Below are 19,141 nucleotides of genomic sequence, written 5' to 3' on the forward strand. Positions count from 1 at the left end.
GAAGCCCGCACCATACTGTTTATGCTACGAACCTTCATCTTAGCAATCCCGAGTGCCGTACTTTTCTTTCCGAGTGGAGCGATTCGTTGTTCACTTCATTAATTGAGTCGCACCGCCATCTCTAGGCCAGCCCGCATCGTCCGAGCCCTTATCACCCTCCAGCACGGTGACCACTTCCGGTGGGTGGGCTCAAACTTTTGATGCTCGTGATGAAGCACTTGCACTTGAAAGGAATACTTATTGGAATACGCTCGGCGAAAGACGATCGTGATCAAAAACCGTTACACCGAACAGGGGCCAATCGGTAGGATGAGAAGAGAAAGGAGGACCTTCGCTGAGAGGATTACACCGTGTTTCTTTTCGGTACGAAATTGTGTAAATTCCTTTTGTCACTCCCGGCTCCAGGGATCGTGGTTAATTTTATTACCGCTAAATAGACGATAGGCACGAATGGTGGCGGTTCATAAAAGAAAGCTAAAATACTACTTTTTTTGGTTAACGATTTTTGCCTCTTTGCATACTTATTCATAAAACGAACTTCCCTTTGAAATCTGTCCAGGCAGGTTGATTCATTAAGACACACCGTGCCAGCAACTCTCTCCTAGTAACGTTCATAGCAACGTGTCCTTTTTGAATGCTGCTCCCATGCGACTAGATCGTTTGCAGGCTGAGTTTTTTTTCATTGCCCTTTTGTTCACCAACAATTAATACTTATCTTTGATTCTTACTCTCTTTTTATGCTCTTGAAGTTTCATTTTTATGGCGGACGTTCAGTTAGCAATGCAAGACATTAAGAAAAAATCAAAAAAGAAACAAAGCACCTCTAGAAGGTGATGTTGGTGCATCTGTACCAGTGGAGGTTCGAAGGAAAAAAGCGCCAGCAGCTCCTGGGGCGGAACCGATCTTCAAAGAAACTCCCTGAAAATGGAAATTAAAAATTAAATCATAATAACAGGAGCAAATGATAGAATCGGGCAGGAATCGTGAGGTCTTCCCTCAGCCGCGGTGAATATGATGAGGAGCTAGCAGACAAAAAGTAGGAGCCACGGATGCCACGGGGAACAAAAGGTACCAACAAAGAGATCCTTTTGGTCCACCGCGAGTGGCATGGAATTGTTGCTTCCAAGTGGTGAACCTGACACACAAAAGCTTCTTCGTAAGGGAGTTTTTCTGAATCCTAATAATTGATTAGTTGTCACGAAAAGCGACTCGTTTCACTTTTTCAAGCAAGCACTTGCATTGTCGTATGCACAAATGCACTTTTTTGTTTCTGATAGCCGTGCTACTGAGCAACTAAATTAACACCAGAATTACGTGGATTTGGGTGGGCGTAGCTCTAAAGCGAACAGTCAAATGACAAGTGGTTGTTTCGTGAACAAAATCGTGAATAATATATGCTAAATATTTTGTTAAAGAATAAATTATGTTTTTGGAGTAAAACCAAATCATTTTAAAGTTCAATATTACAGTTCATAGAAGGATATTTGATAAAATTTAATAATAGAATGACAAATAACTGCATCCGTATTCCTCTAGCGAGTATTACCTGAAATTAATTTATAAGAACTTGCTATAATCCTTTCGTGACTATTTGTTGTTTTCTGAAAATCTTTGCAAATAACAAAAGGTACTTTTTGGATAAAAACTAAAAAAATAATAAAACAAAGTTATATTTAGCTTTTTAATTTTGTTTATAGTCTTACTATTGAACCTGTCGAAATGGCTGATCCTAACAGCGTCGTTTAAAACATAATTTAACGTTAATATCTAAAGAAATTTGTTGCTTTCGACTTCATACGAATGAATATTCTTCAGGGCGAAAGGCAAGCGATCGCTTATCGACCCATGTAGATCAAGTTGTATTAGTGTGTGAGGAAAGGGTTTATGTTATTTTCTTTTTTTCGGAAAGCAGGACCCAACTGGTGTTGTTCACAAGCGCAAGCTGAGATTGAATGTATGATTCATTGTGTTGCTTGATAATAGGCACTTGTATTTGTGTGTGATTTTTTTTTAAATGCGCATATAGCTGCACAGAATTCAAACAGCTGCGACTGAACGATTAGATTCGCGCCGATATAAAGGTGTGAAAGAGAAAACACTATGCGGTGATTTGTTCCGTTATCCTACATGTTGTCCTGCAGCTCCTTGAATTCGAAAACGAGTTTCTAGACGGTGTTAATATGTTTTACCCCGGTTCGGTATCATGAAACAAAACCCATGAAAATATTCGCAATATGGTCAAATTGTCATTATGAGTTAGCCTAGTTTTTTTGAGGCCAGGTACATGGCATGGGACATTTTTGAGTTTTTCTCTCAACTACTTTGAAGGCAAGATTCATTTGATCTGTTTTGGAAATATTTGAAGTCTACAAACTGAAACTGACTTGTATGGCTTCTTTAAGACTCGTGTAACGTGTGGTCAACCTAAAATGTAATCTGATGTGACCAAATAAGGCTATAACTAACGATGTATTGAGAGTGCTGGTTAGATTTTTTAGTTTAGCCACAACGTGGTTTGCGTGTATCAAATCAGATAACAGCACGAATAATTTTGTTTCGATTTGTTTGGTTTTTTATGTTGATATTTCTTCTTTTCACATGGTTGATAATACCATATGACGTTGTGTAGGTTTATGACTCATTTTTGCAGTATGCACTGAGCAAAATAATCTGAATGTTTGATTCGTTAACTTACCAACACTGTGTGTTTGGCTACATTTTTATCACTAGAACAGCAGCAGATATCAGCACGAATAATTTTGTTTCGATTTATTTGGTTTTTTTTGTTGATGTTCCTTCTTCTCACATGGTTGATAATACCATATGACCTTGTGTAGGTTTATGACTCATTTTTGCAGTACACACTGAACAAAAAAATCTGAATGTTTGATTCGCTAACTTACCAACACTGTGTGTTTGGCTACATTTTTGTCACTGGTACCATCCAAGCAGCTCTTGTGGCTGCTCTGGTAGCTCCGAATCACAAAAAGTTTTTTAGGTGAAGCGTTTGTGTTGACTTTTTGCATGACTTTTACATATTTATTGGAATTGCAGATGACCACTACCCTGAACAAATCCTATATTGCCCAATGACATATTGGTGACAGTCTTTCGCGGACCACGATTATAGCCGGTAGTTTTTCGTTCTCCGAACGTCTGGTTACTCTGCTGACGTAAGCAAGAAATGGTGATTTTATCAGTTCTGAAAAAAATATAACGTTATGAGACTTCTAAAACGTTTATCCAAAACATTTCAATATGATTTCGCAGGCCATTGATCCGTATGCGTATTGGATTGCAATGACACTTTCTCGATCAATCGGTACGAGATTCGTCTTCCAAGTGCCAGTTTTTCACCTTGTAATGTGAAGTCAGTGATAGCGCGGCAATACATGGTGTAAAGCTATATGGAACTGTCTTATAACGCCAATGAGTGATGGATTAATTGAAAATACGTTTATTGATGGGTCGCTGATACAGGATTCGTCTGATGCTGACTATCGCGACAAAACGTATATGAAGGTGTGAAAATCACTGCCGGAATCGTTTAACACCCTACTTCGATCGATATCACTTAAGCAGCGGATTTCCATGCGCCTATAGTGTGTTGTTGTCTTGTCAAACCAACACAGTTATCTCAAGCATAGTATTTATTATTTATTTGAAAGAGTGTTATTGACATAAGTGAAATGATATTTTAATAGTAGACCTTAACACTTTTCCTTTCTATATACAAAACCCTTTCATTCTCATTCCATTTCGCACTGTACCATCTCTAGCATTTCAAAGCTCCAGTTACCGAGGTAAATCACTGATCTACTTTGATGAAACTTATGCCTTAGTGAAGAGTGAACCGTGATCGATTCGAGCTCTTAGTATTTTTGTGAATTTGTTCGCGCGTCTAGTGATAATAAGCAGTTGGGATGAAGTTCAAAACCATTTTCCACCTGTGGCTGGGAGTCTTGTGCTTGGTGATGCAAAATGCGTGCGCCGGAAAGTCTGCTACCACGCCTTTCGTTGTGCCTAATAAAACTGAAAAGCCTATCGAAATTGACAAAAATGCATCATACACTTGTAGTGATGTTAACGTTGCAATCGACTTTAAAGGAGGAAAAATAAATGTGGCAGAATGGAAGCAAGAAGAAGAATGTACCAAAGATACAAATTGCATGTACACCATCGAAATTAAATTTCACATCTTGGATAGAACAAGTAACACTTATGTCCCAACGAACATCACCAACTCACAAATTAAAAATCTTCACACGTATACGTTGCCAGTGGATCGATGTAAAATTGTACAACTAAAAGTATGTAAAACAGACATGGCTCTACAAACGTGTGTGTGCGGAATATGGGAACCAGCCATTGTTGACTTAGAAGTATCAAAAAAAGATGCATATTATATTATCCAGTGGAAGATGAAACCCGACTGTAAACCAAATAGTTACTTCATCGTTAAACATGGTTCAAGCATAGTAAATACTACGGATACTTCCGTCATTTTCAACATCTTGATACCATGCAAAGTGTACCATTTTGGCATAGAAGAAATTAGAAGCTATAACATCACAGTACGGAAAGCATTCCAACTGATTACATATCCTGAAACATCCATATCAAAATGTGCTGTGCATGTCTCATCTGTAAACACAGAGGTTGCGTCGGAACAAGGGCTATGGAAAACCAAAATTTTAAATACCTTGGATTCGTCTAAGCAAGGCCGTAGGGAAAATGAATCTATCAAGTGTAGCATGGTAGACGTGAATAATATTACCAGAACTTGTAAATCCAATAAAGCCGCAACCACTCGACCGTCAAAGTGTTTGGGACCTCAATGTACTCTACCTCCAGTGTGTCCGGTTCGGGCAGATAATTCCTTGGACACCAACGTCAGACCCCAAACCATTGGCCCGGTACGTGACCTACGATCAAATACAAGCCTGGATAAAACCGTCCTACTGAGTTGGAGGCCTCCGACAGAGGGACATAAATGTATCAAAGAATACCTCATCACGTGGGGATCCGAAAGTAAAACGATTCCTGCACCGAGCACGTTTTACTATGTGAATAATCTGGAACCTTGTATGCGCTACAATTTCACGGTGAACACGATCGACCAAAGCAATGATAAAGGCACACCGGCAACCATCGAGGACACTGTGCGTGAAGAGAATCAACTTTCCGAGGTGACGGAATTGGAGCTGAACGAGGTGGAACCACGCTCCTTGACTGTCAAGTGGAAAGCTCCCGTCAATGGGACATACTGTGTGGGATCGTACCGATTGGCAGCGTGGTACAACGATCCTCAAACCGGCGAGCCGATAACGGTCTTCTCGAACACCACCGACGATCAGCATGTCACCTTTGGCGAGGTGATAGCTTGCATGACCTACACGGTACAAGTGATACCGATATCTTTCAGCAACAAGGATGGCAGGAATGATATTGGCTCGCTGAAAACGAACGAACGAACGATTCTTTCTTACCACATAGAACCGATTCGGGCGTTGTCGATCAAGGCTCGCAGTTTTCAACTTTCCATCCAACTGCTCGGCGAGAATAATAACAACTGTTTACTGGTCAGCGTGCGTTTTAACTGCAGCAAGGATGGTGAAGTTGATCCAGAGTCTCAGGTAATATATAAAACATTGTTCTTTGAGTTCAGGGCGAGTGACGATTTTTTTCAACAAAACGGAACAAATTGTTTCTCATCTTTGCGTACCAATATTAAAAAAAAAATGTCAGCTCTGGAAAGGCTATTGTGGTTGGTATCATAAAGCAGAAAAAAACAAGTAGTTACTAAACGCTACGATAAAAAGCTATGCGAAAAGTCGAATGGCCATCGTAATTTTATTTTGCACCGAAGGATGTGCAAAGGATTTTATTCAGTCGATAAATGTTGCGGAGAGTTCAGTTCAATTCAGAACAGTTTACAGGGATTTTTAACAGATATGACAAGCTTAAACAGGTTGACTGTTTCTAATGAGAATGGTAAAACCGGATATGCAGGCTGTATAATTGTATCAAATCGATCAACTTCGATAGGGTATTTTTGAACTTCATTGAGTGGATTTATCTGAATGAAATAAAATGAGTATATGGTTGTTTCTTTTTTATAGATGCAGAGTACGTAAGAAAAATTGTAACCAATCATCCTCCAGTCCAAAACCTTTAATTAATGTTGTTTAAAACTAGCCAATCGATGTTAACGATTTCTTGGTTCTGTAGAGAAGTTTTACGATACTCTTATGGGTGTAGCTGTACCGCCAATGTAGACACCAACCATTTTTTGTATTTAAAGGGAGGCGATTTGCTTTTAGGCTTGCCCTCTTCATAACAAACCGTGCAAACTAGAATCGTGTTTTTCAAAACTCGAAGAAATAAAATTACGGTGACCAACCGATTGATCCCTTGGTTTAACATCGCCGGCATCTAGTAACCCTAAGTAATATTTTAGTAGTAGTAATATTTCCAAAACGAAACACAATAACCCTTTCAGTGCTATTAAAATTATTTCATTTTCGGTACCCTAAGATGACTAAAATTTATTTAATTTTACTGCACAAATTCGTCACGCAGGTTGAAGTATCTTTATTCAATTTATTGTTCTGTGAACTGCCCTTTTATAGATTGTTAGAGAGTTCGTTATAAGCGGTAATGAGAGCTTCGAAGGCATCGTTGAACCTTTGGTGCCCTTTACGTCGTACGAATGCACTGCCCAAATCCAGAATATTGCTGGTTGGTCTGATGCAACCCCTGCTTATGTGTTTCATACGGCAGAAGATGGTAACTTTTTTTTTTGATAGTAGAACGTCCGATGGTGTGTACTAAAAACCTTTGAAAACGTATTTCTTTTCAGTTCCCGAAAGCCCCAGATCTCTGAAGCTCGTTGGTGATCGTGATTCGATCGCAGTCGCATGGAAAGCACCCACCGTGAAGAATGGAGTCGTTGTAAGATACAGAATTCACGTGCGTATGGTCGAGCAAAAGTATCCCATTCCGAAGATCTGCGATCCGTTTGAGGAGTACAACGAAACCGTTGACTTGCGTGATGAAGTTGAGCCAGAGGAGTCGCGCAGTTGGGACGGAGATGAGTTTGAGTACACGATCTCCAGATTGAGTTCGTTCACGCTGTACACCGTGCAGGTTGCGGCAGCGACTGGGGCAGGCGTTGGTTCGTACACCGAGCCGCAGGATGTGATCACCCTTCCCAGTGTACCGGAAGCCGTGCAGAACTTTGCCATAGAGGAAATAGAGGGCCCAGAGCTGAACCAGACGTACCGATCGGCGGTGAAACTTTCCTGGCAACTTCCATGTCGATTGCATGGGAATCTGACCCGTTTCGTTGGCCGATTGTATGGTACGCGGGAAGAGGATGGATCTCCGCCACATGAACTGACGTGGAATGTTGGGGTTCAAGCGGATGAGATTAATAACAAGTACTCGTACGTCGAAGATCGACTCAAGCCCGAATACAACTATACGGTTTCGATAAGCGTAGTAGTGGCCAATGTTGCTGAACAGAGTCCAGAAACAACTATTTCCTTTCAATCTCCGGCCGGAAGTGAGTATGCTTATGTATGGGAGTAATTTTTATTTGCACTCACTTTGTATTTGTACTTGCTTTACAACAATTGTTTTTTACAGTTCCCACTATCAATCAGACGGAAGATTTGCTCAATGTGAATGTTCTCGATGCGCCCAACCCGACCAACACCGCCAGGATAGTTCTAGGAAAGATAAATCTTACATCAGATATCGGTAGTATTCGCTACATGGCTTTGCTGATATCGGAACGGGGTTGTCGAGAAGATCCCGAACCTAGAACTGGTTTAATGAACATCACCGGAGATATCCAGTGGCCAGAAACCCTAGATTGGCATCGGGTGAGCAACATGCATTGCGTTGAACAATACCAGACGACTCCCGCATTTTGGAACCCAATGAATGCAACATCCAGTACCGACGCCCCAATCGAGTACGTGGTTGGCACGGAGCAGTGCAAAGATGGCAAGACATATTGCAACGGTCCACTGAAACCGAGTACGCGTTGATTGTGAGAGTTTTCTCAAACAGCAGCTTCAGCGATACTTCCTTGCGGTCCTTCCGTACAGCGAGTCTGTACTGCGAGTCTATTCAGCTGGGATTGATCATAAACACGGTCGCCGCATCTTTAGGGTTGGCCTTCATCGGTTTGCTTGTGTTGTTAATACTTTGTTGGTATTAACAATATTTCTGTTTTAAAATTGTCAGTGGAACTTTCATTCTTAATTTATTTTATTTATTTATTAAGGTTGCCGTATTGTTAGAACCAACATGCTTCAACTGACTTTTTTGTTCTTAGGGTATTTCCTCCCTTTCATTAGGCCTTATCCCGGGCTTTCTCGGTTAGAACTTTAATTCTTAAGCCGAATATTTCCCTCTGGTTTTGCTTAATAGTTGCATCGATACGGAAAAACAAACCTTTTGAGAATAAAATAAACCAAATCAGTTAGAAACTTTCTATATCAGCATAAAACATATGTATGCCGAAGATAGAGCTAAGTAGATACAGATAGAGATAGAGCTAACAAAAATATGGAACCGTTTATACATACCGTTATGTGTTATCGCTGCTGGCGACTAAAACCTAGGAGCGTTCAAAAAAGGCTCGTTGTACCAATTTATGAAATTAGTCAATTGAAAGATTCAATTGCACAGATGCGGAAATGGTTAGTTAAATAAATCATACATTTCTTCTACTAAATATTATGAATCCAGCCGTTTAAGAAGCTCTTATGCTTTAAGTGTGGTATTTGCCACTGAGAAACATTAGCTACACGCTATTAATTATTATTTCACACTTTCGGCAAAGATGATGTGATTTACTAAAAAACATGTTGTATATAATTGAAATAAATGGTAACCTTCAGCTTCATTCAACTATCATGTGTTGGAGTTACGAACGAATAGAATGTGCTGTGCATGGTATCTTCGGTGTTTGCCTTTCCGATCGATTTTTGGCTATGAGCGTCTTCGGGGTTTTGATAAAAGAGATAAGTAGTCGTAACACAGAATGGTTAAACTGAAAATTGGCTAACTCATAATCAAAATTTGACCATATTGCGATTGTTTTGCTTCATGGGTTTTGTTTTATGATGTCGAACCAAGGTAAAAAATACTACAGCCATCTAGAAACACGTTTGAAGAATTCAGGGAGCTGTAACACAACATGTAGGATAACGGAACACATCACCACATAGTGTTTCCCCTTTCACACCTATATATCGGCGCGAATCTAATCGTTCAGTCGCAGCCGTTTGAATTCTGTGCAGCTGTATGCTCATTTAAAAAAAAACACCCACAAGCACTTGAGCCTCTTATCAAACGACACAATGAATAATACCACCAATCTTAGCTCTCGCTTATGCACAACACCAGTTGGGTAATGCTATCCGAAAACAAACGAATATAACAAATTCTTTCCTTACCACTAGTATCACTTGTTCTTAGTGGGTCGATAAGCGATCGCTTGCCTGCCGCCCTGCAGAATGGCCACTGCCCTGAGCAAATCCTATATTACCCCATTGGTGACAGTCTTTTGCGGACCACGGTTTTAGCTGGTAACTTTTCATTCTCCGATAGTTTAGTTACTCTGGTGACGTAATACTTATCTAAAATATTTCAATATGCTTTCGTAGACCGTTGGCCCGCGTGTGGATTGGATTGCGAACTACACTTTCTCGATCAATCGGTACGTTTCTACGCAAAAGAGTCGAATTCCAAGTGCCAGGTTTTCCCCTTGTAATGTGAAGTCATTGATAGCGCGGCAATACATGGTGTAAAACTATATGGAACTATCTCATAACGTCAATGGGTGATGGATTAATTGAAAATACGTTTATTGATAGGTCGCTGATACAGCATTCGTCTGGTGCTGACAAGTTCCTTGCGTCTATCGTATGTTGCTGACTTGTTTTAAGCTTTGTGGTTGTTTTTCCCATTCAATTTTAAACCAACACATTTATCTCTAGCAAAGTAAATCATTTATTTGAAAGACTGTTATTGACAAAAGAGAAACGATATTTTAACTGTGTACCTTAACATTTTTCCTTTCTATGAACAAAACCCTTTCATTCTTATTAAATTTTTCACTGTACTATCTCTAGCATTTCAAAGCTCCAGTTATCGAGGTGAATCACCCAACTTTGTGTAGTGCCAAGTTGGACTTGATGAAACTTATGCCCTAGTGACGAGTGAACAGGGATCGAATCGAACTCTTATTGTTTTTTTTTGTGAATTTGTTTGCCGTCTAGTGATAATAAGCAGTTGCCATGAAGTTCAAACTCATTTTCCACCTGTGGCTGGGAGTCCTGAGCTTGGTGATGCCAAATGAGTGCGCCGGAAAGGCTGCTAACACGCTGACGAAATCGGAAAAGCATTTCAAAGCAAAAAACAAATCTTTAAACAGTTTACTAACTACAAAGTCCGAAGAAAAGACATGTAGTGATATAAACGGTAAAATCGACTTGAAAAATAGAATACTACATATCGAAGAATGGAAGCAAGAAGAAAATATTACTTATATGATAAACATTACCTATCTGCTCTTGAATAAATCAAGAAACACCTATGATACAAAAATCTTGTCAGACGCACAGACCAACTCTCTTCAGGATCACAAGCTACCAGTGGATGTATGTAAAATTACACGTCTTGAAGTATATAAAACAGATACCATTTCAAAAGAACGTGAGTGCGCAATATGGGAACCAGCCATTGTTGACTTAAAAGTATCAAAAAAGGATACTTATTATATTGTCCAATGGAAGATGAAACCCGACTGTAAATCAAATCGTTACTTCATCGTTGAGCATGGTTCAAGCGTAGTAAATACTACGGATACTTCCGTCATTTTCAACAACTTGGTGCTATGCAGAGTGTACCACTTTGAGATAGTAGAAATTAGAAACTATAACATTACAGTGCGGAAAGCATTTCAACTGATTACATATCCTGAAACATCGATATCAAAATGTGCAGTGAATGTCTCATCTGTAAAAATAGAGGTTGCGTCGGAACAAGGGCTATGGAAAACCAAAATTTTAAATACCTTGGATTCGTCTAAGCCAGGCCATATGGAAAATGGCTCTATCAAGTGTAGCATGGTAGACGTGAATAATATTACCAGAACTTGTAAATCAAATCCAGCCGCAACCAATCATTCGTCAAAATGTTTGGGACCTGAATGTACTCTACCTCCAGTGTGTTCGATTCGGGCAGATAATTCCTTGAACTCCAACATCAAACCTCAAACCATTGGCCCTGTGCGTGATCTGCGTTCTAGTACAAGCCTGGATAAAACTGTCCTACTGAGTTGGCGGCCTCCGATAGAGGGACATGAATGTATCAAAGAATACCTCATCACATGGGGATCTGAAAGTGAAACGATTCCTGCACCGAGCACGTTTTACTATGTGACTGATCTGGAACCTTGTATGCGCTACAATTTCACCGTGAACACGATCGACCAAAGCAATGACAAAGGCACACCGGCAACCATCGAGGACACTGTTCGTGAAGAGAATCAACTTTCCGAGGTGACGGAATTGGAGCTGAACGAGGTTGAACCACGCTCCTTGACCGTCAAGTGGAAAGCTCCCGTCAATGGAACATACTGTGTGGGATCATACCGATTGGCAGCGTGGTACAATGATCCTCAAACTGGCGAACCGATTACTGTCTTCTCGAACACCACCGACGATCAGCATGTCACCTTTGGCGAGGTGATAGCTTGCATGACCTACACGGTACAAGTGATACCGATATCCTTCAGCAACAAGGATGGCAGGAATGATATTGGCACGCTGAAAACGAAGGAACGAACGATTCTTTCTTATCATATAGAACCGATCCGCGCGTTGTCCATCAAGGCTCGCAGTTTGCAACTTTCCACCCAACTGCTCGGCGAGAATAATAACAACTGTTTACTGGTCAGCGTGCGTTTTAGCTGCAGCAAGGATGGTGAAATTGATCCAGAGTCTCAGGTAATAAATAAAACACTTTTCATTTAGTACGGGTTGCGTGACGAATTTATGCAGTAAATCTGGACAAACAGTTTCTCACTCTTGCGTATTAATATTCGGAAAATTTTGTGAACTCTGGAAAGGCTATTCTGTTAGGTACCAACAAAAGAACAGACAAACTAAACTTCTGATCAGAAATTACTGAAAGCAACGATAAAGAACTATGCGAGGAATTTGTTATTCACCATCATTTAATATTTTGTTACATTATGGAAAGTTCAGTTCAATTCAGAAGATTAGTTTACAGGGGGTTTAAATCGATAGAGCAAGCTTAAATAACTTAAGTGCTAAGGGCCCTGTTTGACTGTGCCGAATTGGTAAATTTTGATAGGGTATTGTTAAACTACATTAGCCAATCATGTTAGTGGAATTATGAGTTGAGTTATATGTGGAATATTGTAGTTTTCATTTTAATAGATCAAGATTACGTAAGACAAATCGATACCCGCCATATTCCAGACTAAAACTTTTTTTAAATGAAGTTGGAAAATACCCAATTGAAGTTTTCGATACTACGATGGGTGTAGCTAACAACTAGTATTCGAAATTAAAGGGCTCTCTTCATAACAAAATATGTTCATTCGTTTATCCGTTTTGTTTCAATACCCAGCGCAAAATTAAATTACGGTGGGAAAATGATAGAGTTCTAGCTAGGACACCGTCGACATCTACTAATCCTTGGTTATTTTTTTCTGATACGTAACTCAATAACCTTTTCAGTGCTATTAAAATTATCTCAATCTATCTTACGCTAAGATGACTAACGATTCGTTTAAATTTACTCATGCACGTTATAGTTCTTCATTCCACTTATTGTTCTATGCACTTTCGCTTTTATAGATTGTGAGAGAGTTCGTTATTAGCGGTAATGAGAGCTTCGAAGGTATCGTTGAACCGTTGGTGCCCTTTACGTCGTACGAATGCACTGCCCAAATCCAGAATATTGCCGGTTGGTCTGATGCAACCCCTGCTTATGTGTTTCATACGGCGGAAGATGGTAACTTTTTGGATAGTAGAACGTCCGATGGTGTGAACTAAAAACCTTTGAAAACGTATTTCTTTTCAGTTCCCGAAAGCCCCAGATCTCTGAAGCTCGTTGGTGATCGTGATTCGATCGCAGTCGCATGGAAAGCACCCACCGTGAAGAATGGAGTCGTTGTAAGATACAGAATTCATGTGCGTATGGTCGAGCAAAAGTATCCCATTCCGAAGATCTGCGATTCGTTTGAGGAGTACAACGAAACCGTTGACTTGCGCGATGAAGTTGAGCCGGAGGAGTCGCGCAGTTGGGACGGAGATCAGTTTGAGTACACGATCACCAGATTGAGTCCGTTCACGCTGTACACCGTACAGGTTGCTGCAGCGACTGGGGCAGGCGTTGGTTCGTACACCGAGCCGCAAGATGTGGTCACCCTTCCCAGCGTACCGGAAGCCGTGCAGAATTTTGCCATAGCGGAAATAGAGGGCCCAGAGCTAAACCAGACGAACCGATCGGCGGTAAAACTTTCCTGGCAACTTCCATGTCGGTTGCATGGGAATCTGACAGGTTTCGTTGGCCGATTGTATGGTACGCGGGAAGAGGATGGATCTCCGCCACATGAACTGACGTGGAATGTTGGGGTTCAAGCGAATGAGATTAATGACACGTACTTTTACGTCGAGGATCGACTCAAGCCCGAATACATTTATACGGTTTCGATAAGCGTAGAAGTGGCCGATGTGGCTGAACAGAGTCCAGAAACAACTATCTCCTTTCAATCTCCGGCCGGAAGTGAGTATGCTTATGTACGGGAGTAATTTTTATTTGCTCTTCTAATTGTTACCAAAATCATAATTTACAGTTGCCTCAATAGAACCGACCAACACTACCTGGAAAAGTTACGTTACAAAATATTTGTTTCTTGTCATTCCTACATTTTTTCTTTTCCTTCTTGGCGTAACGGCTATTTGTCGGCAATGCCTCCCCGTTAAGGGCCCTAGACTTTTTTCCTTTTGAATAGTACATGGTAAGTCAATCTTCTCTTACAGGGAAGGGTCCGGTCTCGATTGGGTTTCGCATTCACGCATTAAAGATAGTGTGCCGATAGTCATGGGCCGATTTTCTCACCGACGTTCCTGCTCGACTATCGCGAATCCACGTACACATTTCTTTTTTGAACTCATTTTCCCTTGAACCTAGCGAATTTGAAGAAATGGAGGAGGTTGATTTTATAAACTCGATGCACTTTAGTTTAGTTACATTAGTTTGTCGTGTCTTTTCCCACAAAACATCTTCTGATAATCTTGAATCTTCATGATTTCTAAGTTTTATGATTTCATCTTTACTTATGTGAATAAACATGTCGGTTTCGATTTACTTCATCACTTCTTCTGGTTATTTCAGTTTAGTTGAACAATAAATTTCCGATTTGGTAAAGCAATTAATCTGTATGTATTGCACCTTTTCCAAAACTCGTTTAAAATATTTCTAAAACAATATTTAAAAAATAGTCTTTCGAAGAGAACTTGGTGTATTGGTGTAAATATTAAAAAAAAAACTTGGAATAATCTGGCATACACTTTTATTATGAGTAATTCAAGTGTAGGCTGTTATTATTATCGTTATTATCAAAAAGCGAGTTTTATTTTTGAATGTTAGTACAAAATTTATCATAAGTTGAACTAGACAAAAAGCTTTTAAACAGTAGAAATTAATTCTCAACTGCCACATTAGATATTCAATTAGTCACCCAACAGGGGAAATTATTGTACTTTTCTATTCCTCCTATAAGAATTGGATACTGCTATATATCGGTTCGGATAGTAAATAGGTTGAATTTGTGGTGTCTTTTGAAGTATTACCTTCAATAAATATGTGTTACATCGGTCATGAACCACCGGGTCATTAGTATTAGTTGCGGTGAATCACAGCCGTGTCACGAACTGTTACTCATTGAACCATTTCGATAAACACGTAGAGTGTGTTACCAGTTGAAAGCGAAGTAATTAATCACAGTTGCTGCTGGTTGAAAAAAAGGTTTGTAAATGGCACGCTCTTATCAGAAAATACTCATTACTACAGTTTTTTGATCAACAAATAATTTGGTTTCGACTCTTATTCGGTTTCATTCTTGGACGGACTGCTCAAGAGATATCTTGAGTTTATGTTCGTCATCCGAGTTAACTGTTTGTTTCAGAAGCATTAGGAAGAAGAAGTTTGAGAAGCACTAACGATTTTAAATTTATTATAAGTGACTTTAGTAAAAGGAAGTGTTAGCTTTCCACTTGTGATATGAAATCTAACTTAAACTGAACGATCGGTTGTGGTTCATCAGTGATCGTAGTAGCGTGATTGGATCTTAAACCAATTTTCATTGTCGAATCAATATATTCTTCATCGAAGTTGCAATTTCATAGTAGTGATTCTACAAAGTTGCAGGAAACTGCGTTGCGAAAAAATGAAGCAGAATACATACATTCCCAAGCTGCAATCGTTCATTGTGGTACTAGTGATGCTACATAAATGCGTTGCTTCTGGGTCAAATACCACCTCCCCGGAACCAACAAATAGTAAGTTCGAATGATCGTTGTGTACCTGCTGTGTAAATGAGCTTACGGTTTTCCTATATCGTATCGTGATTTCCAGATTTGTCGCTTGAGGAAATGAGTAGTTGTTTCGAAGTGAAGATTCCTGATGAAAAAGTTTATACCACACAATTAACAGTAGTTTTGAAACGAATCAAAGAATCACCTCCAAAACCATTGACCTGTAGCTTTCACTTTGCTTTGCTAGTGTCAGAAAAAGGTTGCCAGGAGGAACCACACCCTGTAACAGAAGCATCAAATATAACAGGAACGAATGTAAAAAAATGGTTCGAGGCAATCAAAGCAAAGTGTACCGCGCAGTACCAAGCCACGCCTGAAGATAACGTTTTCTGGAATCCTGGTACCAGTGATGAATCAGGCCAGCTGTACTATACGATTGGTGAAAGTAGTTGCAATTCTACAGGCGAACATGTTGTAACGGACCACTATTGTAACGGACCGTTGAAACCTGACACAGAATATACGCTTATCGTGCGGATAATCAAGGACGATAAATTCATCGACACCGATCCAATAATCCTTCGTACCAAGCATGTTTCCCATGTTGTGGATATTGTGATTCTCACTATCTATGCTTCACTAGTTACGGTAGCCGTAGTCCTACTTGCCGTTTGGCTCAAACCGTATTGTTCCAAGCAGTGGTGCAGGGAAAACAATGCCCTCCAAAAAAAGGAAACCAGCGGTATTTCTGTGAAAAAATTCCGTGGTCAGTATGCACAGATTTACGAGTCCAACCAACAAGGTAAGATAAAGGACGAGTATGAGTCAATCGTCCAATACCAGGACCACAACTTCAATGCGACCGCCAGGAGCGGTATTGCTAACGATTCAAAAAACCGATACGACGATATATTACCGTTCGATTTCAACCGAGTGCAGCTTGAAACCGAAGAATCTGACGAAGGCATTCCTAGAGACTACATTAACGCGTCCTTCATTGATGGTTATACGAATCGGCGTGAGTACATCGCCACGCAGGGTCCGTTCGAGGAGACGTGTTATGATTTCTGGAGGATGGTGTTCCAGTACGACGTTGAATCGATCGTCATGCTTATTCAACCGAGCGGTGAGGATAAGAACAAGTGCTGTCAGTATTATCCGCTCCTCAATCGAAACATGGAATATGAAGACATCGAAGTGAGATGTACACAAGAGATAAATTTATCCTTCTATTGCAGGCGAAAGTTCACTGTATACAAGGTAATGTTAAGTTTTGTCTTTTAATCTCGTTCGTTTATGTTTTTAAGATGTATGACATTGTTTGATAAATTTATTTTATATTGCTTTTTTGCAGGGAAATGTATCGAAGATAGTGTCCCAGTACCATTTCCTTGACTGGCTTACTCAGGGCTGTCCCACAAGCCCTTCGAATCTGATCGATTTCATCAAGATCGTTCGAAGGGAACGAAAAAACAACGCCATACCGCTAGTGGTGCATTGCAGCGCCGGAGTGGGTCGTACCGGAACCTTCATTGCATTGGACATCATTCTGCAAAGGATGGAAAAGGAGCAGCAAATTTGTGTATATTCTACCGTAAAAGAACTGCGACGAAAGCGCGTCCATATGGTTCAAACGCTGGACCAGTACGCTTTTCTCTACCGATGTTGTTTGGACTTTACTGCCAACAAAGACTTGAAAGGTTAGTATAGTTGTAATAGTTTGTTAGCAGGGTTTTCATTTTAATAGATCCATCTTATCTTCTCTCTCCAGATTCATAAAAAAGTTCCATGGACTTAAGTTTTACCAAATCGCTCGCAAAGATTAACATCGAATAACTAGTTTTAACGACACCGTGCTATATTTTTATTTTCTCCATTCAAATTTATTTAGCTAGTAAGCCTTATATGCTTCGAAACTCAAAGAAAAAAAACCAACGAAAGGTAAGCCGGTTGACATTGCTGTCGCCAATTTTGTTAAATCCTACGAATTGCTTGGCGTCATTTTGCTTACGGAAATATGAGTTGCGGAAAACGATACAAATAATCCCTATATAAATATTTTGCATTTGATTTCAACCGTGTGTTGTTGAACGTCGAAGAAGAAACGAAAGACGCTATCAACGACTATTTCAACGCATCTTCCATCACTATAGGACCTATCTGGAGTACATTATTCATGATCATTCAACCAACCGACCATGATCATGGTGAAAAATGCTGTTAATATTATCCTCTTCTCAACCAGAGTAGCAACTATGATAACATAAAAGTAAGGTGTTCTAAGAATACACAATTAGCTTTTTTTCAAATGAGCCAAGCTGCTCTACAGATATATTTATTATATAATTTATGTTGTTATCTAATTACAAATACTTCTGTTCCAGAAATATTCATATGAGGAAATCTATAGAAGACAGTGACTTATTACCATGATTTCGACTGGCCCTCACATAGCTACTCCTCCATTTCGACAAATCTGACCGATTTCATCAGGATCGTTCAAAAAGCTTCACCATGTACGAGTGGGTCGTACAGGAACCTTAATTGCGTTGGACAACATGCTACAATAGATACAAAAGCAGAAGGAAATCTATGTGTACGCCACTGTAAAAAATCTACGCTGGAACCGTGTCTACAAGGTTGAAATGCTGGATAAACATGTTTCTTTCCACCAATGCTGTTTGGAGTACGTTAATAACAATGGCTTTATAGGTATGTATTGTTTTGTATGTATTTGATTTTTTAAAGCATCTTTAATTGATTATTTTATTTGTTTTAGGATTTGAATCGTTTATCATAAACTTTAATTTATTTCAACTGCTACAGTTGTCTAGCAAAAGCGAGAATTCAGGTGTTAAAGTTCCATAAAAGTACTCCAATTAGTTTGCAGTTTCCCACTTACCAATCTAAAAGATCATTAAAATTAATTGAATTTACGAAAGTTTTCACTAATATGACATGTATTTCAATAAATGTATTTCTTTAAATGTGAAAAACTTTGCGTTCCTTCATGCCATCGTTATTTCTCTGATTTGCATTTGTTTTCCTTCCGGATGTATCTATTTAATATCCACACAGAGTATATCAGCCGCTTCTTGGAAAAAATATCACCTAAATGCAGAATATCGCAATACCGATCGCACCAACTAGCCTGCATACCCGCACGAATGTCTTCGATTTCCTACTCAAGTGTCACCGTATCGTTCAAAAAAAAAAAATCCTTGATACCTGAGTTTCAGAGACCTTCAAATGACTTTCCTCTTTCCTTCCAATGTCGACAACCAGGAACGAAACGACAAAAGCAAAGGATTGCCCGCATAACCTGTTCCGAACGGGGTTTCCTTCAACCGCATATAGATCGATCCAGGGTTTGCTAAAGCTTTGGGAAATCAATTATCGCTAATCGTGTTTAAGGACCCTTGTGTTCCGTCCCATCGGAGTAGAAGGAAGCAGCGAAAAGGGTTTCCTGGGACGATGCAGGTAGCGGCCTGCAGCGATCGATCGTTGAAAAACTCTTTTCCTTTCTATTAGCTTTCACCGCAAGTCTT

The 19,141-nt window shown here is 39.8% G+C and overlaps 2 protein-coding genes across 2 annotated transcripts; both read left to right on the plus strand.

Annotated features, from left to right (window-relative positions):
* Nucleotides 1–4,421: 4,421 nt before the first annotated feature.
* LOC131267417 (tyrosine-protein phosphatase Lar-like) lies at nucleotides 4,422–8,230 on the plus strand. The gene is given in 6 exon segments (XM_058270297.1): nucleotides 4,422–4,574; nucleotides 4,824–5,636; nucleotides 6,633–6,789; nucleotides 6,863–7,567; nucleotides 7,651–8,043; nucleotides 8,046–8,230. Coding segments are annotated over 6 exon segments (2,406 nt in total).
* A 2,917-nt stretch (nucleotides 8,231–11,147) lies between these two features.
* LOC131267426 (receptor-type tyrosine-protein phosphatase H-like) lies at nucleotides 11,148–17,298 on the plus strand. The gene is made up of 5 exons (XM_058270309.1): nucleotides 11,148–12,029; nucleotides 12,909–13,065; nucleotides 13,135–13,839; nucleotides 16,237–16,853; nucleotides 16,948–17,298. The coding sequence occupies exons 1-5, from the start codon at nucleotides 11,148–11,150 to the stop codon at nucleotides 17,296–17,298; spliced, it is 2,712 nt and encodes a 903-aa protein (XP_058126292.1).
* The last annotated feature ends 1,843 nt before the right edge of the window (nucleotides 17,299–19,141 follow it).

Source organism: Anopheles coustani, chromosome 3, assembly GCF_943734705.1.
Source record: "Anopheles coustani chromosome 3, idAnoCousDA_361_x.2, whole genome shotgun sequence".
NCBI classification, from domain to species: domain Eukaryota; kingdom Metazoa; phylum Arthropoda; class Insecta; order Diptera; family Culicidae; genus Anopheles; species Anopheles coustani.

Bases quoted from the DNA above. Each gene is read 5' to 3' on its own strand.
- LOC131267426 (XM_058270309.1), top strand. From the start codon at position 11,148: ATGGTAGACGTGAATAATATTACCAGAACTTGTAAATCAAATCCAGCC. The intron at 13,066-13,134 runs GTAACTTTTTGG...ATTTCTTTTCAG, and splicing joins GTTTCATACGGCGGAAGATG to TTCCCGAAAGCCCCAGATCT. The intron at 13,840-16,236 runs GTGAGTATGCTT...ATGCTTCACTAG, and splicing joins CTTTCAATCTCCGGCCGGAA to TTACGGTAGCCGTAGTCCTA.